This window comes from Talpa occidentalis, unplaced genomic scaffold (assembly GCF_014898055.3).
Source record: "Talpa occidentalis isolate TD23 unplaced genomic scaffold, MPIMG_talOcc4v2.1 talOcc4.2, whole genome shotgun sequence".
Lineage (NCBI taxonomy): Eukaryota > Metazoa > Chordata > Mammalia > Eulipotyphla > Talpidae > Talpa > Talpa occidentalis.
Window position 1 is genome coordinate 72,631,111 of NW_023602073.1, and position 26,929 is coordinate 72,658,039.

General features: G+C 40.6%; 1 protein-coding gene and 1 pseudogene across 3 annotated transcripts; one reads left to right on the plus strand and one right to left on the minus strand.

Annotated features, from left to right (window-relative positions):
- On the minus strand, nucleotides 1-23,930 carry LOC119252564 (glutathione S-transferase alpha-4-like). 3 transcript variants are annotated; one of them, XM_037519869.1, is made up of 7 exons: nucleotides 23,898-23,930; nucleotides 12,869-12,975; nucleotides 11,904-11,955; nucleotides 10,709-10,841; nucleotides 7,403-7,544; nucleotides 1,893-2,024; nucleotides 1-277 (listed from the first exon to the last, which is right to left on the minus strand). In XM_037519869.1, exons 2-7 carry the CDS (start codon nucleotides 12,953-12,955, stop codon nucleotides 155-157), a joined length of 669 nt encoding a protein of 222 aa, XP_037375766.1. In that variant the 5' UTR covers nucleotides 12,956-12,975; nucleotides 23,898-23,930; the 3' UTR covers nucleotides 1-154. The 3 variants fall into 3 exon arrangements, with proteins under 3 accessions (XP_037375766.1, XP_054554840.1, XP_037375767.1); XM_054698865.1 differs by lacking the exon at nucleotides 23,898-23,930 and adding an exon at nucleotides 22,921-22,941; XM_037519870.2 differs by lacking the exon at nucleotides 23,898-23,930 and adding an exon at nucleotides 19,662-19,729.
- LOC119251441 (histone H1.5-like) lies at nucleotides 12,954-14,178 on the plus strand (annotated as a pseudogene).
- Nucleotides 23,931-26,929: the final 2,999 nt, after the last annotated feature.

Below are 26,929 nucleotides of genomic sequence, written 5' to 3' on the forward strand. Positions count from 1 at the left end.
CACACTGCATTTAATGAACATTTGTTGTTATTGGCAATGTGGTTTTGTTCTATTCGGATACTTGACTCCTAGAATTTACAGTTGGCCCTGACTGGTGGCAGGTGTCAATGCTGCAATTGGGTCAATACTGTTGCCATCGTGAGACCTGATGCCATCAGAACTGCAGAACATTCCTGACAACCTGTATGTAGTGGCTATCCGGGGGCTGCTTCCTCTTACTCCCGGGCTGCAGGAAGGCCTTAATTGTAGGAATATTGCTGATCCTTGTTTTAAATGCCTGAAATGAGAACCAATAAAACAGTCACAACCTTTGAGAAAAATCAAACTTTTAGGAGAGACTTAGATTGCCAGTTTATATAATCCAAGGTGTCAAATCTGAGCTAATCCCACAACACATCTTTGCTGGGTTTTCCTGGGAAGCGTAATACAATTGCTGTCATGTTTAAATGAGTTAAATTTTTTTATTGAAAATCACTGTTGCGATTAGGCAGTGCATACTAAAAACTCTGAAAAATTCATACTCTTTAACCTATCAATTCTTTTCTAGGAATTTATTATAAGTGAATAGTAAGGGTATGAGCAAAGAAAAAACTATAGGAATGTTAGCACAATGAAAATAGAATTAACCTACGCTTCCAGAAAAAGAAAACTGGTTATATAAATGATAGTACGTCTCTGCAAGAAATATAAGCCAGCAATTTAAAATGATGTTATATATAAGAGGAAAGAAGTTTCCTTTATTGACAAGGAAAGATCTCTGGAATGCATTGTTCAGCTTAAAAAAAAAAAAGCCGAGGTCAGAACAAGACACATACTTTTTTATACTATTTACCTTTTTGTGTAGGAAAGCAGGATGGGACTATATATTGAGATTTGCTTGTATCTGCATAAATAGGAACACCAGCAAGGTACACAGGACACCAACAAAAGTGATTATGAGAATGGGGAGGTGGGAGGGGCAGTGATGGGAAAGAGATTTCTCAATTTGTGCCCTTTGTATGTAGTTCTGATTTTTCAAAGAAATGTGACACAATGGCCTAATGAATATAAAATAAAATTATATTGCAAAAGAATATTTATTCATCTACATTGGTGATAATTGAGAAAAATTTTAAAAGCAGGCCATAGAACAATATTTCATATGATCTTATTTGGAAGGAAAATGTAAAATAATGGGTCAGGGAATGTAATACAGTAACATTAGGCTGGTTAGAGCTTTTTCTTTTCTTGGTTTATACAAACGTCTATGGTAGCCACATGTACTTGCATTTTTTCATTTCTTTAGTAATAAAAAAAAATGTTCTTAACTACAAAATGTAAAGTCACTTCTTAGATAAAATAACTCTAAGGAACTGGACTAGAGGCCAGGTAAGATCTGGAGGTGGCAGGATTCAGAAGGACAATTCTGAAGACTACCACAGTGCAACAGGAGATAGATAGTGCCATCCACACAGAAACTCTTAAAAATTAAGGAAATACACAGGGTGGGAGGGCCCTGGCATCTGGGGAACTGAGGAGGGGACAGAGTTGTCTGGTAGAAGCTGGGGAAGGAAACAACAAAAACAGACTTGTTAACATTCCTTCATGAGGAACAAACGCTCAAAGCACGAAAAAAATAGGAAACAATATAAAAAGGGACACTGCTAAATATTTATCCCAGAAATCAAAACTAAATATTTGTCCCAGAAATCAAAACAATCCATTCTTTCTCACTTCGTAAGATTTTATGTCCTAAGATTCTTTCTGAATAAGGAGAAGAAAATTGCCAAAATGAATGGAATAATCTTTGAAACAGTCTTCCTAACTTTCTTTTGTGATTGACCTGGAGGCACATTTTGTTTCAGGCCAGCTGTCCATTTTTTGTGGGCTTTGTATGGATGTTAATACACTACCTTTAGCAGAGGGAAGTCAGAAAGAACAGAAGCATCAAGTTCTTCCAACATTAAAATAGCTTCTAACAGTTGTATGTCTGCCCAACTGAATTTGTTACCAACAAGAAAATCCTCTCCATGATCTTTCAAAACCTATAGAAAAAAAGAATATAAATAAAAATAGATTACAAATAAAAACAAATATTACAAATATATTTGTAATCCTACGTACACATCAAATTTACTAAAGAATCTTTTTCTTGGTAGTCTCCAACAATGCCTGCAAGGATAGGTTAAATCCAGCAATCTTACATATTTCAGTAAATTGGCACCATCTTTTTGGAAACATATCAATGTTATCAAGACATTTTGGGTGGTAAAATGCTAGCATCGAGCTCCCACTTATGGACCTGCTGCTGAATAAGTAAAATTGTACCCGCTAGTATAGGGAGACACAAAGGTTATGATCTGCTAAAATCTGATTACTATAGTGCAAGTAGAAAATTTAAATCCCCAAGGGATACCAGAAGTCCAAATCTGAGCCTTTTTACTATCCACTGAAAAGTAAATATAAAAATGTCTCAGATGCAGTTTTGTGTAATAGATATACAAATTATAGGTTTATTCCACAAATAAAGAGCAAAGGTATATTCGAATACCACATCTCTTCCTATTATATATACAAGAAAGAACTCTTAGTTTTATACTAAGGCAATAACAATGTTAGTACAGATTAGGCAAAAAATGTCCAAAGTCAGTGATTTCTAGAGTATACCAGCCAAGGCAAAAATGAAAACAGTGGAATATCAAATATTCAATACATGGAGTGTAATTCCTTCCTAAAACAGGCTCAGAGCTACAAATTGTACAGCATGTAATGTGTAATGAAACTACTCTTCATGAGACAGAGGCAACAGATTCCCCCAAAAAGGAGAATTGTCAGAATTTTGAACCAAAAAAGAATAAACTCTTTAAGGAATTAAAAATATTCAAAGAGATAAAAAAGAAAGGCACATAGAAAAAAGAGTATATGAATTTTAAAAATATTCTAGTAAAATTTTGCAATAAAAATATAAACATTGATATAAAAAACTTAGTGTAAGAACCACCCTGGTGGCCTAGAGTTTGGGCCTCAGTGCTGTCATGGAGATGGCCCACTGTGATGGCCAGACTTTGGTCCCCAGCCTGGGAGCTAGGCCACATGGCGCAGCAGACCTCTCCTGTTTCACCCACTGCTCCCCTTAGCAGTGTATTTCAGTAGATGAGCCTGTTCTCCTCCTCACTCTGTCTCTGGTGAATCCCTTCTCCCCCATACCTCTGGCCTACACTCCAGGTCTTCTACGCAAAAAATAAATAAAATCTTTAAAAACAAAAACCTCAATGCAAAAGTTGGGGGCGGAAAGAGTTAGTAATTGGGTGCACAGATCTGATGAAACCCAGAGAAATAAGATAAAATATGAAAAACTAAATACCATGGAAGAAAAATATGAAGCTCCCACACATATCTAACAACAACCCAGAAGGGCAGAATAGAGAAAACAAGGATGAAATCATTCTCAAGTGTTATTAGGTAGAAAATTTTCCAGAATTAAAAAGTTTTTCTCCAAACGAAAAGAAATATTGAGGAGATAAATAGAAACAAATCCAAAATAAAGCACATAGTATTAAAAGTATACCAGATATACATAAAATCTAAAAAGATAAATACTGTTTACCTTGAACAACATGGCTGTTAGAAGTGTTGCCCTTCCATGCAGTAAAAAATATGCATATAACTTTGGACTCCAAGAAAAGTTAGCTAATAATAGCAACCTGTTGTTGACTAGAAGCCTTAGTGACAACATAAACAGTTGATGAACACATATTTTGCATGTTGTATGTATTATACAATGTAATCTTATAATAAAGTGTGCCAGAGAAAAGAAAATCATAAGGAAGAGAAAATACATGGCTGAAGTCATGTTAAAAAGACCACAAATAGGGCCTCCCCTGGTGGCGCAGCGGTTGAGCACTGGGCTGCAAAGCTGCCTGCAGCCTCTGCAGCGCCGGTTCCATCCCCAGCCACCGGTGAGGGTCCCACATAGCAGGCAGACCTCTCCTGTTGCACCTGCTGCTCCCCGCAGCAGTGTACTTCGTCTGTCTGCCTGTTCTGCTCCCCGCTCTGGCTCTGGTGAATTCTCTCACCCTCCCGCGCTTCTGACTGTACACAGTGCTTGTATAAATAAATAAATAAATCTTAAAAAAAAAAAAAAGGAATTTTCTTAAAAAAAAAAAAAGACCACAAAAAAAATAGAAGCTAACACTGGCCAAAAGATAGGATACTTCAATTCCCTTTAGAATAAGAGCTTTGCTTATACAGCTCAACAAAAAGAAATCAAACAGCCCAATCAAAAAATGGACAGAAGTTTATAGTTGCTTGTTGATTTTGATTTTTACTTTATTATAATTAGTCTTTTTCCTGGTCCCTTATTTAGGATTTCTAAATTCCTGCTATGAGTGACACCAGCAACTATAAACCAGAGACGCATTGTGGGGAGAGGAAGGGTTAGGGTCAACATAAGGGGGGTGCAATTGTATGGGGAATATAACAAAAATGAAAATGCATACATTGTGCAAAAATGAAAAATGATGTAAGAATTATATAAAATAAAATATTTTTAAAAAATGGACAGAAGTAGTAAAGAGGCACTCTGCAAAGGAACATGAAGTACTTCCATAGCCAACAGGCACATGAAAATATATTCATTATCACTATCATCAGGGAAATACAAGTCAAAACAATGAGTTACCACCTCATACCTGTCAGAGTGGCCCATATTAAAAGACAAACAAAAATAAAAAATCAGAAATAAGTGTTGGCAAGGGTGTAAGAAAAAGGATTCCTCTTACACTGTTGGTGGGAATGGAGACTGGTCCAGCTCCTGTGGAAAGCATTGTGAAGGTTCTTCAAAAGACTAAAATGGGACCTCCCTGGTGGCGCAAGGTGTTAAGACACAACCTATGAGGCTGTCCGCAGCCACTGCAGCACAAGTTCAATCCCCGGCCAGGGAGCTACCCACATGGCACAGCAGACCTCTCCTGTCTCTCCCGCTACTCCCCTCAGCAGTGTATTTCAGTCGATCTGCCTGTTCTGTTCCCCACTCTCTCTCTGGTGAATCCTCTCACCCCCCCATACTCTGGCCTGTACCCCAGTTCTTGTATGAATAAATAAATAAATCTTTTAAAAAAAAAAACTAAAATGGATCTGCCATACAATCCAGCAATTTCACTCCTAGGAATCTACCCAAAGTACATAAAAAATACTAATTTGAATGGAAACCTCAGCCCCTATGTTTATTGAGGCACTATTTACAATAGCCAAGATATGGAAACAATCTAAATGCCCAAAAACAAATGAGTGGATCAAGATGTGGTATATATATATATATATATATACATATACAATGGTATACTACTCAATGATCAATAAAGATAAACTAATGCCATTTGTGGCAACGTGAATGAACCTGGAAAAGGTTATGCTAAATGAAATAAGCCAGAGGAGAAAGATAAATACTGGGTGGTATCACTTACATGTGGAATATAGAGAAACGAAAGGGTCAAACAAAGCCAAACTTTAAAACCAGTCCTTGAAAACTGACCATAGATTGGAGATGTCTAAGAGGGGTGGGGAAGAGGGAGGGAGAGGAGGAGGAATGAGAAATTGGGGAGAGCACAAGGGACTATGGCAGAGATTCTTTGGTGGTGGGAGAGCTACAAGGACCACACCTAAGGGGATAAATCCTATATTGTCAAAATATTAACAAATTTGTAAAACAATCATACTTCATAAATAAAAATAAATAAATTAGAAAAATGAGATCTGAAAATAATCAAAACACAGCAACTATGTTTATATTTATGTCCACAAATAATATTATCATGCTGCTTAAAGAATAACACAAGAACAAAAAAATTAAACTCACCAGTGAAGAATTTTGCTAGCTAAATAATTTTGTAAAATGATGAATAAAAAGAAATCATGTCCTTCATAAACCACACCCAAGGGTAACCAAATGTATTATGCAGGAAGTCTCATTTTTTAGAAAGTATTGCAGTTAAGAAGTGAAGAAAGACTGATAGAATCAGGAGGTCCACATTTTGCATCTACTAGTGAATCAATGGATCTGGGCCTTGATCATCAGTCTCATTGATGTGACAATGATAACCAGACTGTGTGTTTGCTACTGAACAAACCACAAACCACCTACAAAGTAGTCTGGCCAAATAATCAAACCTGAACATGATCTAGCCTCTAATTTTAACTTCCAATTAGCAGGGAGTCTAGTGAATAAAGGGGTAGGTTGCAATTAGTAAAATCCACTGTGGGAGACAGAACAAGAAAAATGAAAGAGGAAAAAAAAAAGGAGAGAAAGAGAAAAAAGGGTGGCCTCATGGATTAAAAGCAGCTGAGAAATGCAATTGACTAATTCCAATGAATGAATTTGAGTTTGATCCTATTTTGAACAAACAAAAAAATATTTTAAACGTATTGGAAGTCGTGGATTAGGACACATAGATTTCAAAATCTGTTCTGTGATACCTTAATACTATAACTCAAAGAAAATATTTTTTTAGATGGAAGGTATCTTGACAACTTTATACACTGTCTCCAGATAACAGGAACTTACTTGTCTGATACTCTGAAATTGGAAGAACTCTTAACTATATAGTGCAATCAACAGTAAATCTTCTTGCCTAACACTGAGAATAAATCTGCAGAATTCTTTTGTTTTGCAAACCTTTATTTATGGGATCCCCTGCTAACAAGTCTATCATGTCTCCTGTTATTCTCTAGGCTTGGAAACTGATCAGATGTACTGAGGATATCTGTAATTAGTATTCACCCAAAATGACTTTAAAAAGCTATAACTTTAAAAGGCATTCTTTTGATTGAGGTATGATTAGCCTACAATAAAAAACCTAACTGACTTCAAAGGAATCTGAGGTGGTGACACCTTGGGCTGATGGCTTATTTTTTAAATCAGAATAGAAATGCTGCATCCTTTCATTGCACTTGGCCTATTCCAACTATATTTTGTTGGAAATTCCATAGTTACACATGCCATTTGTTCTAGAGTCCTTATTAAAGTTTTGGTCCAAATGCAGTAAATCTCTAACATCATTTCTATCTTTTCAAAGATATTCACTCTTTAAACATTCTTTTGTTTTGTTTTGTTTTAAAGATTTATTTATTTATACAAGCACTGGGTACAGTCAGAAGCACGGGAGGGTGAGAGAATTCACCAGAGCCAGAGCAGGGAGCAGAACAGGCAGACTGACGAAATACACTGCTGAGGGGAGCATCAGGCAGCAGGAGAGCTCTGCGCGCCATGTGGGACCCTCACAGGTGGCTGGGGATGGAACCGGCGCTGCAGAGGCTGCAGGCAGCCTCCCAGCCCAGCGCTCAACCGCTGCGCCACCAGGGGAGGCCCTCTTTAAACATTCTTAACAGCAAAAAGAGTGTAAAAGTCTAGGTTCTTGCAGCCTACCTTTTCAAAGACTGGGAAGTAACGGGTTTTAGCTTTCTTCACAGTTAAAACAAGGTTCTCCTCTTTGTCCTTAGGTGGCTTAAATGCACCCCCAGCAATCATCAGCATGAGATCCAGGGTCCCATCAGCATACATATCGATCCTGACAAAAAAATGTAATTCTTATTCCAAGAGGAAACTTTTGAGTATGGGGTTTCCAAATATGCCACTTATATGGTATAAATTGGAGCAGGTGACTTTTGATGCCCTCTGCCTTAAGCTTCCATGCTTAGGAGCCAATATCAGCCAAGTGACTGCAGTACAGCAGGGTCTATGGAAATGTTTGTTGAATAAAGTGATATGTGAAAGAATTATGAGAGCCTTTAAGTTGAAGTCTGCCATTAACAAGTAATTAGATTATATCATTTTAAAATCTGAATTGAATGACATTTACCAAGTAGTGCAAAACTATTTAGTACCAGAACATTTTCACTTATTTAAAGGAGACATATAATTGAGCAGGTCTTCAATTAGTCAACTGAGAAAAGTTCTTGGTCAGGTCAAACAACTCTATTTCCTGCTCTTTAAATTTTTCCTTTAATTGACACTTTTTAAAATGCTTACTGAAACCAATGATAATATATATTGTTACTTATTGGCCTTTTGGTGCAGGCATGACATACTAGTTATTTCTACAACTAGTTTGCAAACTCATTGTGTATCTTATATACTCCACCATGTGCTAATTGCCCAACAAATTTTGTTTTCTTTTTCTTGTCTTTCTTTTTAACGCATATGAAAAGACTTTTACTTTTATTGACCAGTCTGATTATAAATCATCTTTCTTCCCTGTTAGAGTGCCACCTAGCTTGCTTGCTTTCTTTAATCTAGTTCAGTTCATTCCTAACCTGTAGGAAAGAATAATAAAGATGCTATTTATGACTTAGGGTACACATCTTGGACAAATCAGGGGGATTAAAAAAATTTTTTTTGAAGATGCAGCAAACTACTGGGAAGCAGATTGCTTTTGTAGGCTAGTACTTGCTTACATTGTTATAAAAAAAAGAAACTTTCTCTTGCCCTACACATTTGGGATTACAGGTTAGAATGACTAAACTAAGTTTGGTTGAAAGATGGAAATGTGGGAATTTGGGATGTGCTGTTTCTTGTTAGAAATTTTGCTCATTCCAGGTTATGTACTCTTTCTCTCTCCTCTTTCTGAAAAATTAGCTTGGGTCTTAACTTCTGTCCAGTCTTCTATGTATATTGATCCCTTCTCACCCAACCTTATGGCGACCAAATGAAGAATAAAATTTTACAGTTGTAAGTCCTTGTTTTGCCTCAAGTCTATTTATCTCTTGTAAAACTAATATGGAGAATGATCACCCAGTCATCCTCAGCCAAGTCTAGCAGTGTGCACAGAGCAAATGGTATGTAGATGCAAAAAGAACAGCAAACTGTCACAGACGTTCACCTTCTAATATTTGTGATAAAACAATACTGGAGCCTGTTATCCAGGCTGACCTCATGACTGTCTAAGAGAATGAGGTGGGATCTATGAGGTGTCAGCTCTGAGCCTAGAACTTGGGGCTTCATATTCCCTCTCTTTCAACTCCACCTAGCCACTAGGAGAATGAATCAGGATGAGAAGCATATGATCCTTTCCCCCCCTAAATTGACGGTCAATACCCAAGACCAAAGCCTCCTGGCTGACTATTGGTTGACTATAGACATATGAGTGAGTTCAGTCAAGATGAGTCAAGTCTGGCTAGTTATTCCATAGACGGGCATGCAATAAGACATGCTTGCTGATTTAAGTCACTGTGTTTCAAGGTGATATGTTAAACAGCATTTGTGATAATGGGTCATTCATCTATTTGTTTACTGAGTTAATCCTTTCCACCATCATGTAGAAGTTACCAGGTCATTTTATGAGAATATATTTTGTTAGGCGAGCAGAGAGAATATGAGAATGTTGAATGCAGAACACTATGAGTAATAAAGGGGAGACCTGGGCTACTTATTACTCAGTTAAGCACAAGACATTGCTGGTGTAGGAAGCATGTCTCCTCTTTGCTCCTCCTGTCTTCACCCCTCAGTCCAGCATGACAGGCTGCACCTGAATCAGGACTCAGTTGGTGAAGCCTGCAGAACTTGGATAAGAACTCTGAAATATGGGGGCCTCCCTGGTGGTGCAGGGGTGAAAGTCTTAGCACTATCAAGCTATCACCAGCCACCACAAGCTATCACCAGCCACCGTGGCCTGAGTTTGGTCCCTGGTCAGGGAGCTACCCAGATGGCATGGCAGACCTCTCCTGCCTTGCCCACGCTTCCCTCAGCAGTGTATTTATTTCAGTAGATCCGCCTGTTCTGTTCCTCACTTTGTCTCTGATGAATCATCTCGCCCCCTGCACCTCTGGCTGACACCACAGTTCTTGTATGCATAAATAAAAATAAATCTTTTAAAAAATAGAATTCTAGAATAATCTTTGTTCAACATCATAACTTTGATGAGAAAAAAATGGTTCCTGGCAGTCTGTGTGGCATTTGTGTAGCCTCCCCAGGTCTGTCTGGGTTTTTTCCAGGTCCTCTGGTTTCCTTCCACATGTCTAAGATATGCAGTTAGGCTCACTGGCGTGTCTCTACTATCCTAGTCTAAGTGGGTGGGTGGGTGAGTTCATCCTGCAATGGAAGGGTATCCTGTCCAGGGCTGGGTTCCACCTTGTACCCTGAGTTGCCACGATAGGCTCTTGTTACCCACAACCCTGAACTGAAATAAGTGGGTTGGAAAATAAATGAATGAATGAATGAATGAATGAATTGGTAACTATTATTTAATATTGAATGAGTTTGGAGTCTTTATTTACACGCTTGGTGATTATTTTGTAATAAGACAAATGTCATAGGCACTTAATGCTTATTTTATCAATTGGTCTATGGTAAAACTGGTTCCTTATATATTTGTTTAATGATTTATTTATTTATGCATATAAGAGCTGGGGTGCAGGCCAGAGGTGCAGGGGGTGGAGGATTCACCAGAGACAGAGTGGGAAACAGAACAGGTGGATTGACTGAAATACCCTGCTGAGGGGAGCAGAGGGCAAGTCAGGAGAAGCCTGCTGCACCATGTGAGTCACCTCCCTGGCCGGGGATCGAACTCATGCTGCAGCAGCTGCAGATAGCTTCATAGTGCTGCAACTTAACCCCTTGTGCCACACCACAAGGGAGGCCCATTCCTTATATGTTGTTTTGCTTAAGTCACAACATCCAAGACCTCTCAACAATGTTAAATGAAGACTTAATGTACAAGCATGAACATTATGGTACCTGACTCTCTCCTTCAAGTCCTTTCCATACAAGTTGTACTTGGCAGCAAGATAGCTGAGGATGGCCCTCGTCTGTGTCAGTGCCATTCCATCCATCTCAACCAGAGGCACTTGGCCAAAGAGCAGGCGTCCATCTGTGGTTTGAGCAAAGAGAGGTTAAACCACCTTGCATGGTGGTTGTAAGCCTACAGAATTGTCCACTTCTAATTTTCCATTAACACCTACTTGCACATTGTTGAAAATAAGAAAAAGTTACCCAGAATAAGAACCAGATTTTGTCAGTGCATTGGAAAAATCACAGTTAATTTCTCAAATTTCCACTACTGTTGCTACTTGCCATAGTGAGAGGCAATAACAGCTGGTTGCAAGGACATTGCCACCAGTCACAGCTTTCCAGGGAGCTAGTGCCCCTGGCTGGTTGGGTGATTGTGAGTGAGTCTCTAATTTCTCTGAGCCTCTTTCCTGCTCCACACAGTACCTATCCTGCTTATGCTGCCCATATACTTAATTTCTTTGAGTAAAAATAAGGTATTATTTGTGTTCATGCTTTGGAAATATCAATAGTATTATTACTGAAGAGACTGAAAAACTTCCATTTCCTAAAGGAAGTTCTATAAGTGTTCAATTTTTTTTTTAAGATTTACTTATTTATGCATACAAGATCTGGGGTACAGGCCAGAGGTATGGGGGGGTGAGAAGATTCCCCAGAGACAGAGTGGGGAACAGAACAGGCAGACTAACTGAAACACACTGGTAAGGGGAGCTGTGGGTGAGACAGAAGAGGTCTGCTGCACCATGTGGGTAGCTCCCTGGCTGGGGCTCGAACTCATGCTGCAGAGGCTGAGGACAACTTCACAGGTTGTGTCTTAACCCCTTGTCTTAACCCTTTATGAATTTTTAAAGGGATGGGGAATGTTGACCCAAGTGGCTCTGGGTCAACCCATACTACCATATTTAACTGAGGTCACAGTCATCATCTACTTGAACAGTCTTTATGAAGGCCAAGTAGACAAGGCCTGTGACAAATTTACCTCTGTGCCAGGGACATGGTGAACCATCATCAATACTAGCAATCATACAATGTGTCTTTTCTAAGAGTCTTTCTGGAGCCCTATGATCTATACTGAAGTGAATATTTCCAGAAACAATTTTCCACTTCTTTCTAATAATATAACATTGAATAAAATTAGACTCACCCTTCTGCAACTTCTCGTATTGTTCTCTTGTTTCAAGAAATTCTTCCTCAAACTAGATAAAAATAAAGACATCATTATAACCGTAGTAAGGACAGGAAGGGAGGGCAGGAAGGGAAGTTGGGGGGAGGACAAGGAGGGTAGGAGAAATGTTCACAATATAAAACATAAAATGCCCTATGGCTCCCAGAATAAAAATTTTAAAAGGAAACTTTCTCCTCTTCCGTTTTCTCACTTTCTTTCTCTTCTGTTATTCCACCTCCCGTTCAGGATAAACTGAAGTTCTCTTTGTTGTTAATATATTCAGTGAAATGGATCTAAAGAGTATGACCTAGGGGGAGTTATCATAATTTATTGATAAATTTCTAAAACTTTTATGTGAAGGATCTTGAGATAAGGGTAGAATAAGGTGAGCAAAACAAAGAAGGTAATGAGTCTTTGTTCTAGAGGCCATGGCATTCAAATAGGGAAAAAAAGTCTAAAATTGCATGAAACAAAATTCCAAAGCACTTGTGAAAATCTATGGAAAAGGCAGCAGAAAGGAAGTTAGAGCGAAGGAATGTTTTTGCCAGATCTTTCAGATGAGGGTTTGAAGGGACACCAGCGTGCAGGTGGGCCTGTCTCCAGGTGGGGCAGATGTGACTAGAACAAGACTGAGGTGTTGAGGCAGAGGAGGCAGACCCTACAAAATCAACTGGTCCCATTAAATAGAATGATTCAGATATGTCCTTCTCACTCTCCTTCTTAAGATCCACCAAGATCTTTCAGTCCCTAAGAATGCTTCCCTGGGTTTCCACTCTGATGGCCACTTAAATAGAGAGTGGAAATCCCTCCTCTTTCATCCCTGACAAAGGAAAACAGTTGAGAGGCAAAGAGTGGAGTTTAAAGTCACCATCTTGTATTGGAAGGGGACAAGAACCACTTCAGTCTCACTCAAATCACTCTATTTTCTCTTTCCAAACACCAACCTCCACTCCAGCTGCTGCCAGAAGCCAGCGGATCGACTCCATCCTGCCCCTGCCATGAAAGTAGTAGAGCTTGGGTTTGGCTGCCATGATTCCTGACTCGGGGTTTTCTAAAGGGCAAAATAAGAAAAATATGTTTAAGGAACAAACAAATAGGCTGCATGGTATGTCTACATTTATAAGACTCTAAAAGTGGTGAAATAGAAATATTGCTTAGGGATATAAACATAGGAGGTAAAACTATGAAGAAAAGCAAGAAAATAATTATAAGAGGCAGGATGGTAGTTACCTATAGTGAGCAGGACAGGGCTATGATGGGGGAACGATAAGGGGTGGTTCTGGGATGCTAACAATGTTTTACAGCTTAAAACAGAATTTGTTAATTATATAATTAATGCTTGAACATCCATAAGTGGTTTTGCTCTGTGCTGTGTATATGCTCTAACTCATAATTTAAGGGAAAAAAAGCAACAACTCTACATATCAAGGTATCACAGTATCCTATGGATTTGAGAGCTGGCCTCTGGTATTTTGAGAAAGGAATCAAAAGCTAATATGATAGTTTCAATCACAAAACTTGTTCTTTGGAATTTTGATCTCTTTTTCCTCTACCAATCTCTCCCATTGCCATAGCAGAAACTACTGCTGGGACGGCTGCCTCTGCACTGGTGGAGGAGTCTCTCTACCAAGACTAAGGTGATCAAGAAGGCAGGCAGTGGCACTGTGGAGCGTAAGGCTACCTGGCCTCTGCCTCAGAACTGACCACTAGGGCTGTGACCACTTCCAGGAAGCACAATGGCCTTTTGCTGGCTGGTGGTGGCTGTGAAGTAGAGAAGAACAGCAGCCACATCAAGCTGGGCCATAAGAGAATGGTGAGCAAGGGCAGCACACCAAGGGCACTGGTGTCTTGGGCTCCTTTAAACTCAACAAAGAGGCTGTCTCTGAGGGAAACAAAACTCAAAGTCAAGAATCTAGGGGCAGTTAAAGTTAAGAATCCCACAGGGCCACCCCTAAGAAGCCCAAGAAGACCTTGGGAGCCAAGAAAGCAGAGAAGATTCCCAAGAAGGTAAAGAAACCCACAACCACTGGCATCCAAAAGTAGCCAAGAATCCCAAGAAGACTAAGGCCTCTGCCAAGCCTAAAGAGGCCACCAAGAGCCTTGCCAAGCACAAGGCAGTGAAGCCAAGGCAGCAAAACCCAAAGCTGCGAGAGCAAAGATGACGTCTGCCAAAAAGAAGTTGGCTTTCAAGAAGCAACAAAATCCTAAAGGCTGTTCTCAAAGTCATCCTTCTCATATGCTTCAAAAAAATTGAGGAAGAAAAAAAAATTGAGGAAGGAATGCTCCCAAACCTATTTTTTTTATTTTTTTTAAATTTAAATTTTATTTTTATATTCCTCATACAATTGCAACCCCCTTATTTTGACCCCAATCCCTCCTTCCCCGCCCCCCACCTCCCATAGAGTGTCTCTGGGTTCATAGTTGTTTGTTGATTTTGATTTTTATTTTCTTATAGTTATTCTTTTTCCTGGTCTCTTATTTTAACTTTTCTAGATTCCTGCTATGAGTGAGACCATCCGGTATTTTTCTTTTTCTTTCTGGCTTATTTCGCTGAGCATGATCCCTTCCAGCGCCATCCATGTTGCTGCAAATTGCATGTGTTTATCTTTTTTGAATGCTGAGTAACATTCCATGGTGTATATGTACCATCTTCTTGATCCAGTCATCTATTTTTGGGCATTTGGGTTGTTTCCAAAGCTTAGCTATTGTAAATAGTACTGCTATAAACATAGGGGTGCAGGTGCTCTTTGAAATTGATGTTTCTGTGTCCTTTGGGTAAATACCTAGGAGTGGAATTGCTGGATCATATGGAAGCTCTATGTTTAGTAGGTCCAGAAATCTCCACACAGCTCTCCATAGTGGTTGGACCAGTTTGCACTCCCACCAACAGTGCAGGAGAGTTCCTTTTTCTCCACAATCTCACCAACATTTGTTGTTGCTTGTTTTTTTAATATGTGCCATTCTCACTGGTGTAAGATGGCATCTCATTGTAGTTTTTTTTTTTTTTTTTAAATGATTTATTTATTTATTTATACAAGCACTGGGTACAGTCAGAAGCGCGGGAGGGTGAGAGAATTCACCAGAGCCAGAGCGGGGAGCAGAACAGGCAGAAGGACCGAAGTACACTGCTTGGGGAGCAGCGGGCGGCAGGAGAGGTCTGCGCGCCATGTGGGACCCTCCTCCGGTGGCCGGGGAGCAGCCGGAGATCGAACGGCACTGCAGAGGCTGCCGGCAGCTTCGCAACCCAGCGCTCAACCGCTGAGCCACCGGGGAGGCCCTCATTGTAGTTTTGATTTGCATTTCCCGGATTACAAGTGATGTTGAACATTTTTACATATGCCTGTTGGCCATTTGCATTTCCTCTTCAGAGAAATTTCTTTTTAGCTCTTCTGCCCATTTTTTTGACTGGATTATTTTCTTTGTTTTTGTTGAGTCTCATCAGCTCTTTGTAGATTTTTGTGATCAGTCTTTTATCATTAGTGTTGTGTGCAAAAATGTTCTCCCAGTCGGTGGGGTTTCTCTTTGTTTTTGTTATTGTCTCTTTTGCTGTGCAGAAACTCTTTAATTTGATGTAGTCCCAGCTGTTTATCTTTACCTTCACATCACTGCTTTGGGTGATGTGTCTGTAAAGATGTCCAAACCTATTTTTTTTTAAAGATTTATTTATTTTTGCATACAAGAGTTGGGGTACAGGCCAGAGATGCGGGGGGTGAAAGGATTCACCAGAGACAAAGTGGGAAACAGAACAGGCAGATTGACTGAAATACACTGCTGAGGGGAGCAGCGGGCGAGGCAGGAGAGGTCTGCTGCGCCATGTGGGATTCTCCCTGGCCAGCCAGGGATCGAACTCATGCTGCAGAGGCTGTGTATTGCTTCATAGTGCAGTGCTTAACCCCTTGCGCCACCAGGGAGGCCTTCCCAAACCTATTTTATGAGGCCAACATCACTCTGATACCAAAAGCAGACCAGAACATCACAAAAAAAGAAAACCACAGGCCAATATCTCTGATGAACACAGAAGCAAAAATTCTCAAAAAAATCTCAGCAAACCAAATTCAACAATGCAGTAAAAGAATCATATGTCATACCCAAATGGGATTCATTCCAATATACATAAATCAGTCAGTGTGATTTACCACAGCAAAAGGAAAGGAATGTATACTCATATGAATAGATGCAAAGAAGGCATACAATTAATAAAATTCAGTATCCAATTGTAATAAAAACTCTTAGTAAAACGGGGATAGAAGGAACATGCCTCATCATCAGAAAGTCCATTATATACTGAACCCACAGCTAGCATCATTCTCATGGTGAGAAACTGAAAGCTTTTCCTCTACTATCAGGTACACAAGAAGGATGTCCACTCTCACCACTAGTGTTCAACGTAGTGTTAGAAGTCCTAACTAGAGCAATGAGGCAAGAGAAAGATAAAAGGGAATCCAAATTGGAAAAGAAGTAAAACTATCACTATTTACATATGACATGATAATATACATAGAAAACCCCAAAGATTCCAACAACAACAAAAAAACTATTAGAAATGATAAATCAATATAGTTACATGTCAGGCTATAAAATCAGTATACAGAAGTCTATTGCATTTCTGTATTCATATAATGAACTGGCTGGTGACTTACATCATAAGAAGCATAATCCTATACCTCGCATCACTGTAAAACAATATTACCTCAACAAAACAAAATTTAAAAAGTAGTAAATAAAAAATAAAAGCCTTTTTATAGTAACTCTATTCTGCTCCCCCAGTTAGTCAAAACTGAAAGTTGGCTTTGGCTTGGACAGTGGGTGCAGATAAGGTCATCTCTGATAACATCCAGAAAGTTGTTCCTAAGCAAAATTTGCTTAAAATGCAGCCTGAATGGTCTTTCTTCTGTCTGGTTATTCTGAGTGATTTGAAACCTAGAGATTAAAATGCTCAGCTCTGCACAAGAGATTATTGTGATGGGTCACGGGTTTGGTGGTGGGAATCTTATGGGGATTACACCTGAGGGGAGAAATCAAACATCATACAAAAATGAATAACAATGTAGATAAATAAATATATTAAACTAAAAAAATAAAATGAAATGAAATGCTCAGCTCTGGATTGTACCAGATGAGTACCTCTCATGGCCACTGGGTGTCATACTTGAAGTCTTCCATTTACCCCAGAGACTGAGTCAAGAGGGAGCTACCACTGACTGGGCCTGCTATCAATGATGGTAAAACACATTTCTCAGATGAAAGGAGGAACAGCAAAATGGCAACCTAAAATTATTAAGTATGGGACAAACTTCTTGTTGGCATGGCAAAATCAGCACTAAAGGGATGCAGAGATGGGGCCTGTGCAGGTATAGGAACGACACAAGCAGGTGAGGGTCTGGGTGCCGGTGGAGGTATAGGAATGACACAAGCAGGTGAGTGTTTGGGTGCCAGGGATAGGGTACAGTTATTTCTGTTGGGAGGATCAAGATCACCAGATGACAGAGGAAACCTGTGCTCGAGTATAACCTCCTGGCTATGTATTAATAGCTAGCCTGGCCTCATGGAGGGAATAAATGTGGAGAAAGCTGAGGGCTGGGTTATAGATGTGATCCTGTTCACATACAGACTACTCTGTGCCAGGCCCAGAACCCACATATGTCCAGTCCTAAAATGGAAATAAGTATGTGTGACTTGTCCCACCTTTCAAAGGCACAGGGCCCTGGGCTTTAGAGTCTACACTGTTATGCAACCTTATTCAACCTCTCTAAGCCTCAGTCTCCTAATCTCTGAAATGGGAGCAGGGGGAGGGGAGTACCTCTCCCCTAATAACTCTAGCAGGACTGAGGACTGAAAAACATACAAGAGAAAATATATACTACAATATCTGACCCACATCAAGTAGAGTATTACACTTTTTTTTCCATACTGGAATATTTACTATTATCTATGAAACTCTGATCCACAAGTCACAATAATTCAGTAGTCCTAAATGGGCCCAGAAAACATTCCTCTCAGTTAACTCACCCAACTTTGCTCAAATACCCACTGACTCTAGTAGCAAAACAGCGTCCATCCCCAACAAATAAAAAGGTTTCTCTAAGATCCAGGTCACTGTTTCTCCTGATGCCTGTCTTCTCTGTCCCTGCTCCAAACCTAGTAGAATCCATCTGAATAGATTTGCTAACACTTTTCTCTTTGTGCTTCTTTAAAAGACAATCAGACTTAGTGTTTCCTTAGTTAATTATGCTAAGATTGGCTAATCTGTTGGCTTTGCATGTGATTTATAAGTATCTTTTCTAATGCATGTGATATTTGTAAAAGAGGATGGAAAGTAAATTTGACTCAATTTTGCAGCACAAGATATTTAAAAAGCAGAATCCACTGTGGTTTTTACCTTCCTTTTGTGATTACAAGCATTATTGGAGTTTTTGTAGTTTGCTGCTATATGGAAGCATATTTTGACATTTTAAAAAAAGACTTATATATGCATACAAGAACTGGGGTGTAAGCAAGAGGTTCAGGGGGTGAGAGGATTCACGAGAAAGAGTGGGAGCAGAACTGGCAGATCTACTGAAGTACACTGCTGAGGGGAGCAATGGGTGAGACAGGAGAGGTCTGCTAAGCCATGTGAGTAGCTCCCTAGCTGGGGAGCGAACTCGTACTACAGTGGCTGGTGATAGCTTGATAGCTCTGTCTTTAACCCCTGTGCCATGCGGGAAGCCCATGTATTTTGACATTTTCGTGAACTCCTTTATGCCCACTTCTATCTGCCTCTTGCACATTCTCAAGGCACATGGGAGGTTAAAGATTATAATTTTGGAATCCAGAGCTGGATTATAAACAAAAGGATCGCTCTCTACCCACTGCCCCCACTACCACCACCACCATATCCTAGCCTTCCCTGACACCCAGAGGCAGTCCTAAAAAAAAATCCAGCATTAGAATAAAGGACACCCCACCTCAGACAAACAGGGCTGAACCTACAACCTTGCTATTCTAAGAAAAGAAATTTTTTCCCTAGATGTTAATAAAACAGTCACTCCCATGATAATCAAGTAACTGCTTCATTAAAAAATCCCCACAACTGTTCATGTGTTCCATCAGTAGCTGGATTTGGCCACTGGCCCCTGTACCACAATTCTCAGCCCCCACTCAGTGGCCTTTCCAACTGGGCTCTCAGGTGGGTTATGAAGGTCTGAACTGGAGGTTATACAAAGGTCCCCAATGGGCCACCTGTCCTCACCTTGAGACAGGGCAAGCTAGGGTTATTAGGCAGTTTTAGGGACAGTGCAGGAGGGGACCTCTGAAGAATTTAGGGAGGCTTCAGAGATAAGGACAAGCAAGGAAATGAAACCAATTCCACTGGGAAAAACAAACATCCTAGCACCACAGATAATCTTGTTAAGGATGGTCCTGGTTTTCTTCAGATGATAAGATAAAGTGTAAAGATGCTCACCGGGAGGGCTAGACCATAAAGATAAAGATGTAACAAATGGGAAAGACAGACCTGTTAGATAAGGAATTGAAGATCTCCCACTCAGTAGCAAATTAAGTGAGACAGCCGAAAACTGACCAATCACAAAGAGACTGGTGGAGTTTTAGAATAATGAGAGAAAAAAAGGTATATATTCCCTGAGACACAATTCCAATTTGGCTTCCTTGCCCCTCCCAGGCCTGGTTCCCTGGCCTGGGAGTCCCACTTTATTTCTGCTCTTTTTCTCCTCAATAAACTTTTTCTTTCTGTAAACAAACCTGCCTCTTCTCGCTTGCTTGCCTGAGCGTCTGCGAAGTTCCTGCTGTGGCTTTGTGAGACACCAACCCGTGGGGGCGTCTAGCGGCTGGGGCTCAGAGCTGCCCTGCAGCCTGGAATCCGTTCCTGGCTGGGAGACTAGGCCTGACAATTCCGGTATCAACCTCAACCCCTCCCAGGATGGGCTGCTCCTCCCAGAAGAGCACACACCTCATTTTATTGCAGTTCCCATGATTGTGCTTAGAAGATAATGTGGTTTTTACGAACTGAAGTTCAGTGGCAACTCTGCATCAAGCAAGTTCATCGGGGCCAGTTGTTCCAACAGCCTGCGCTTGCTTCGTATCTTGTGTCACATTTAATTAAGTTCTATATTGTTTTTTTTAGATATGATGCTTTAGCACACTTAATAGACTGCAGTATAGTATAAACCTAACTTTCACATGCACTAAGAAACCAAGAATTTTGTGTGAGTTGCTTTACTGGGTGTGATATTTGCATGACTGTGGCAGCCTGGAATTGAACCCACTGTCCTACAGTATCTTCGAGTGAGCCTGTAGCTGAGCCCAGAGAAGGGGCCTATAACCCTTAAAATTTCCCACCTCAGGAGCCAACTGCTTCCCCTGGATCCTGCATTGCAAAAGTCCAAAGAGGTGGCAAATTCCTGACAGGTGAACCCAGTGTTATCCTGATACATGGAGACTGTTGCCTCAACATGCCACTCCTAGATGCATCTCTAGACTTGTTAAGATTTCTGTGTTCCAGCTTTCATTCTTTCTTTCAATGTTAATTACTTATTTAGCTCCTCCTCAGAGTACAGTATTAGGTTAGGCCCTCCACACATGGGACAATAAATAAGATGTAGTTCTTACCTCCAAATGCCTTACAAACTTCTAATTTAGTGATGGAAGCATCCAGACTACCAAGAGTCAGAATGCAGTGTTTCAGAAAAGTGCAACACGGTATTCAGGAAGTAAACAGAACCTTACCCAACGAGTGTATATAAATTCTTTTGTTTGAGTCCCAGTCTCCTGCCCCATGGCTTAAGGGCACAGGGTAAATCCTCTATTCTTTCTTCCTTGACCTCTAAGGAATTTCAAAGAAGATTATGCAAAACCACAACTTTGTAACACAGATCAAGTTTGTTTACGCTTCAAAAAGTATACCTAGTTATTCTCATTGTTTAAAAAAGTGCATTGTCAAAGCTTAAAGAACAAGCACAATGGAAATTTTCACTCCATCTGTGGGAAATAAAGCAGGAAGAAAAGGAGCAGTACTTTCTGGATTTCACCCAAAATGCAAACACTTAGAGGGTAGCTGCTGAAAGATCCAAGCCCAAGGGATCCAGGGAAGTAGAAGCTCAAACCCACCTTTAAACAGTGCCTTTTGGGGTGCTGATATTGACTGAGAGGTGTGTCCTAAACTAAACCCAACTGGTTTACCATAAAGGCTCCCTGCGGGGGCTCTTAGGACTTTGGGAATTGAATCTGCCCCTCAGGGCTCCCAAGCTTCATCTTGTGCAGCTTCTCCTGAGATGTGCAGATAGTACCCAAGGTGGCTTGAGTGTCTTTGGAGAGTGGGTGTGACACCTTACCTAACAATTTTGTTCTCACCCAAAATCTCTTAGCCAAAGCATATCTCTGAGTTAGGCCCTAAGTATGAGTAAAACACAAGACCAAGGTTCAAATTTCACCCTTACCTCTCATTTGAGCAAGTTCTAAACCTCTCTGAGCTTCAGTTTCCTCATCCATACCATTAGTCTAACAGGACCTGATTAATTTGGTTATGAGGTGGAAATGAGATCATGTATGCAAACCGCTGAACACAGTAGACTCAAAAGAGGCCGCATGTGGGTGTGGGCACATACTCACCCATGCATGCACACACATCTATTATTTCCAGATTGCAGCAATCTTAACATGTGAGGAAAGAAAACAAATGCGTTTCTGAAATGAGGAAAGGCATTCTCTGAAAGTGTAATTTTGCACCAGCAGCATTAGCTTCACCTGGGAACTTGTTAGAAATGTAGAGTCTCATTCCCTGGGCCAGACCTAGGGGACGAAGGTCTGCATTTTTCACAAGATCCCAGGTGATTTGCTTCTCCATTGAAATAGAGTTTGAGAAGCTGAGACTAGAGTGAAAATGTAATTAAATTACCCCTGAATTTTAGGGTGTGAATCTAGGTTTTTCTTCCGAAGGACTGATGGGCTGGAATAAATTGCAGAACAATTTTAAAAAGTAGGATGAGGGCCTCCCCTGGTGGCGCAGTGGTTGAGCGCTGGGCTGCGAAGCTGCCCGCAGCCTCTGCAGTGCCGGTTCGATCCCCGGCCACCCGTGAGGGTCCCCAAATGGCGCGCAGACCTCTCTTGCAGTGCCCGCTGCTCCCCTCAGCAGTGTGTTTCGTCAGTCTGCCTGCTCTGCTCCCCGCTCTGGCTCTGGTGAATTCTCTCACCCTCCCGCGCTTCTGACTGTACCCAATGCTTGTATAAATAAATAAATAAAATCTAAAAAGTAGGATGAGCAAATGGTGAAGTGCTGGAGCTGAGTGTGGCCGAGAGTAGAAAAAGGGAAGAGAGGGAATTTAGGAGAACACTGACTCAATTTACCTGCTAGGTCATTTTCACGAACCCCTTGAAGAGAAGACTTCGTGCAAGAGCTTCTTCAAGTGTTAAGCTTAAAAAAGGAACTAATGTGTAGGTCCCAGCCTTGGGCTGGGTCTGGAAGATATATCAGCAATTTTCAACTATAAAATGACTTGGTTCGGCATTATATCATCTCCTTTCTGCCAATTTTTTGTCTTTTTTAATATTTTATTTTATATAATTCTTACATCATTTTTCAACTTTGTACAATGTACGCATTTTCATTTTGGTTATATTCCCCATACAATTGCACCCCCCCCCCTTATTTTGACTCTAGTTCTTCCTCTCCCTGCCCCTTCCCTCCCCCCCCCCCTTTCTGCCAATTTTAACAACCTTTCTGATCTTATTTTTCTTCCCTTGTCTTCACTTTTTTGGCCTTAGGCTCCTATCTAAGGAGCACACAGGTTGGGAAAGCAGCCAGCTGGAGGTGAAATTCTACTGACAATGTTAACAACAGTCACTTTGGACAATGTAGGCAAAACAATACATGTCTTTCTCAATTATTTGAACAGTGAGGTTAAAAGCATTAAGTAAAAAAGTGATTTAGAAATTCCTATTTTTTTTAAAATTGAGACACATTGGTTTACAATATTATATGTAATTCAGAAACATGGGATCTCACCTCTTCAGATGCGTCACACCACACCCACCAACAATTGATTCCTGCTTTTCAAGCTGGCATAGTTAACCCTGGGATACAAGGCTCTGGGATCAGAGCTCAGCATCAGAGCATTTAGATTAAATCTTCCAAGCGGGATGCAGGAGTTTTCCTTCATTCCTTACACACCACGCACAGCTGAGTAGTGCCTTTGTGTTTTTTTTTTCAAGTGCATGAAAATACATGAGATTTGCCCGAGGAGAAAAAAAAAATGTAATGGCTCAAAAATTAATAAAGGTTAAATTCTCCTAAGCATGTTATATGAACCAATCAGCAAACATCACCTGACTCATAGACTTATTTTTGAAAGTTCACTCAAGTGTGATGTGGGTGTATAGACATTTCGTGTCTGATGTTATGTGCATCTGGCATAGGCAATGAAAACCTTCAAAAGGCCCTGTGTAGATACGCATCAGCTAACTTTTAATTACATTTCTTCTTTACAGAGAAAAAGTATTTATTCTTTTGATTTGATATAGGCATGTTTAGAAATGATAAGTCTTGGCCCTCCCCGGTGGCGCAGCGGTTGGGCGCAGCGGTTGAGCGCTGGGTGGCGAAGCTTCCTGCAGCCTCTGCTGCGCCGGTTCGATCCCCGGCTGCTCCCCGGCCACCAGAGGAGGGTCCCACATGGCGCGCAGACCTCTCCTGCCACCCGCTGCTCCCCTCAGCAGTGTACTTCGGCCCTTCTGCCTGCTCTGCTCCCCGCTCTGGCTCTGGTGAGTTCTCTCACCCTCCCGTGCTTCTGACTGTACCCAGTGCTTGTATAAATAAATAAATTAATTAAATTAAATTAAATAAATCTTAAAAAAAAAAAGAAAGAAATGGTAAGTCTTAAATCAGTCACAAATTTACCACAATTGCTGGCTATCAGCTGCAAATTAGACCACAACATATCTATCCAACCAAGCCCAAGAAGAAAGTATAAGAAATTCACCACCAACCTTCTCGTCCAGGCTCTTCTTTCTCTCCGCTGCAGTAGGATTAAGTGAGGGTTATAACCCTATCCTTTTCAACTGGGAGTTCTGCCCACTTAAGGGATTAGCCAATGAGCATTCCAGTTTGTAAACACACCTCTGCGGTTTCATTTTACATCTATTGTGATTGGATAATACATGAAGTTACCCAGATAAGAAACTCATTCAGCAAATATTGACTGAGCACCACTCTGTGACAGACATTGTGATGGGCCCTGGCTCTGCCTTGGTGGTTTTGACGGACCCAATTCATACACCTGTGGTTCTTGCCCTGTAGCTGGGGAAGATGCCAGGGTAAATACGAGAAACGAGCAGCATGTTCAACGACAATAGCCAAATGTCTCAGCTGATTAAAACTTATAGAGAAATTAAATTTATCATACCAGTATTATAAGGACAGAATGGAGGAATTGGGGATACTCTGTTTTTTTTTTTTTTTTTAAGATTTATTTATTTATTTATTATTTATTTTTTATTTTTTTATAATAAATTTTATTTTTATATTCCCCATACAATTGCAACCCCCCCATTCTGACCCCAATCCCTCCCCTCCCGCCCCCCACCCCCAAAAAGTGTCTCTGGTTCATAGTTTTTTGTTGATTTTGATTTTCACTTTCTTATAGTTATTCATTTCCCTGGTCCCTTATTTAAGTTTTCTAGATTCCTGTTATGAGTGAGACCATCCGGTATTTTTCTTTTTCTTTTTGGCTTATTTCACTGAGCATGATCCCTTCCAGTGCCATCCATGTTGCTGCAAATTGCATGTGTTTATCTTTTTTGAATGCTGAGTAATATTCCATGGTATATATGTACCACATCTTCTTGATCCAGTCATCTATTTTTGGGCATTTGGGCTGTTTCCAAAGCTTAGCTATTGTAAACAGTGCTGCTATAAACATAGGTGTGCAGGTGCTCTTTGGAATTGATGTTTCTGTGTCCTTTGGGTAAATACCTAGGAGTGGAATTGCTGGATCATATGGAAGCTCTATGTTTAGTAGGTCCAGAAATCTCCACACAGCTCTCCATAGTGGTTGGACCAGTTTGCACTCCCACCAACAGTGCAGGAGAGTTCCTTTTTCTCCACAACCTCTCCAACATTTGTTGTTGCTAGTTTTTTTAATATGTGCCATTCTCACTGGTGTAAGATGGTATCTCATGATAGTTTTGATTTGCATTTCCCTGATGACAAGTGATGTTGAACATTTTTTCATATGCCTGTTGGCCATTTGCATTTCCTCTTCAGAGAAGTTTCTTTTTAGCTCTTCTGCCCATTTTTTGACTGGGTTATTTTCTTTGTTGTTGTTGAGTCTCATCAGCTCTTTGCAGATTTTTGTGATCAGTCTTTTATCATTAGTGTTGGGTGCAAAAATGTTCTCCCAGTCAATGGGGTTTCTCTTTGTTTTTGTTATTGTCTCTTTTGCTGTGCAGAAGCTCTTTAATTTGATGTAGTCCCAGCTGTTTATCTTTGCCTTCACTATCACTGCTTTGGGTGATGTGGGATACTCTGTTTTAAGGTAACTGCACCATCCATGAAATCACATGGTATTATTTGAAAGTATTCTCAGCTAGTTGTAATATATATTTCAGACTCAGGCAGCTAGTAAAACTTTTTTTTTAGGTATAATTGACAAGCTAAGAGTGGAGAAAAAATGCAATCATACAAAATGCTCAATTAAAACTAGACAAGGCAGAAATGAATGGAAGGCAAAAAAAGAAAAAGAAAAAGAAGTATCAAGCAACAAGGGATACTAATTCAACCACCTCAATAATAATTTTAATTGTGAATGTTCCTAAATATATCAATTAAAAGACAGAGATAAGTGGATTAAAAGAAACAAGATCAATTATGTGTTTTCTACAAGAAACCCGCTTCAAATACAAGGACGATTAGTTAAATAGATGAGATTGCCAGAGAGATTGCTAAATACTATAAAGAAAATTAAATAGGGTGATAAGAAAGGTGTGGTAGCATGTGAAGAGTCTACAGATCTCAGGGTCAGAGAAGGATTGCTTTGGGTGGGGATATTGAGATGATAGGATAACAATCTCCCAGCAATCTTCTGGGGCAGAAAATTTGAGTTAAAGGAATCAAAAACATTCAACAAAGAGCATCAGCAAATACAAAAGCCATGCTGGTTGTTGTTTGTTGCAGACCCTGCCCCCTGGAATCCACTCACTGCTCTGTGGACCTCTAAGAGGCTGGCCCCAGACACCCCAGTCAGGTAGGGACAAGAGGAGAGGGGCATTCCTTTGGGCACCCAGTCTGCCTAAGCTTCTCTGAGTGTGGCTTTGGGTTACCTCCTCCTTCAGTCACAGACACCAGAGCCCCTCACTGCCTGGTTTTCTGTTTTTGTCCCAGCTGTAGGAGCTCCTCCCAATTTATATGTCGCTGTGCACTTTAATCCCACTGGGTCACCTGCTTCCAGCTGGTAGGCTTCCTTGTCTCCCCTCTGCTCTGGTCCCCACCTCATGTATCTGGGTTCAGCTCTGAGCACCCTAGCATACTCATATATCTTTTTAAAGATTTATTTATATATGCATACAAGAGCCGGGGTACAGGCCAGAGATGCAGGGGGTGAGAGGATTTACCAGAGACAGAGTGGGGAATAGAACAGGCAGACTGACTGAAGTACACTGCTGAGGGGAGCAGCGGGCGAGACAGGAGAGGTCTGCCGCGCCATGTGGGTTTCTGGCCGGCCGGGGATCGAACTCGTGCTGCAGAGGCTGCAGATTGCTTCATAGTATGGTGCTTAACCCCTTGTGCCACAAAGGAGGTCCCATACACTCATATTTTTAAGAATAAACCATCCCTGACAACCTCCTCCTACTCTATCACCAGAGCCTGGTAGCTCATGAAAATGGGAGAACAGTCTAGAAACTGGAGCGTCGAATCTGGACCAAAAAGAGATTTTAACAAAACCAAGATGATGGCTTCAGAGGTGGGATGGGGAACATGTTTCCAACGTGGAAAGTGATTTACAAGAGTTAAGTTCTTGTAG

Excerpts from the sequence above, each read along its gene's own strand:
- LOC119252564 (XM_037519869.1), bottom strand. The coding sequence starts at position 12,955 with ATGGCAGCCAAACCCAAGCTCTACTACTTTCATGGCAGGGGCAGGATG. Across the intron at positions 7,545-10,708 it reads GACTTGAAGGAGAGAGTCAG|GATCGATATGTATGCTGATG; the intron begins GTACCATAATGT and ends TTTTTTTGTCAG. Across the intron at positions 278-1,892 it reads CTGACTTCCCTCTGCTAAAG|GCATTTAAAACAAGGATCAG; the intron begins GTAGTGTATTAA and ends TTCTCATTTCAG.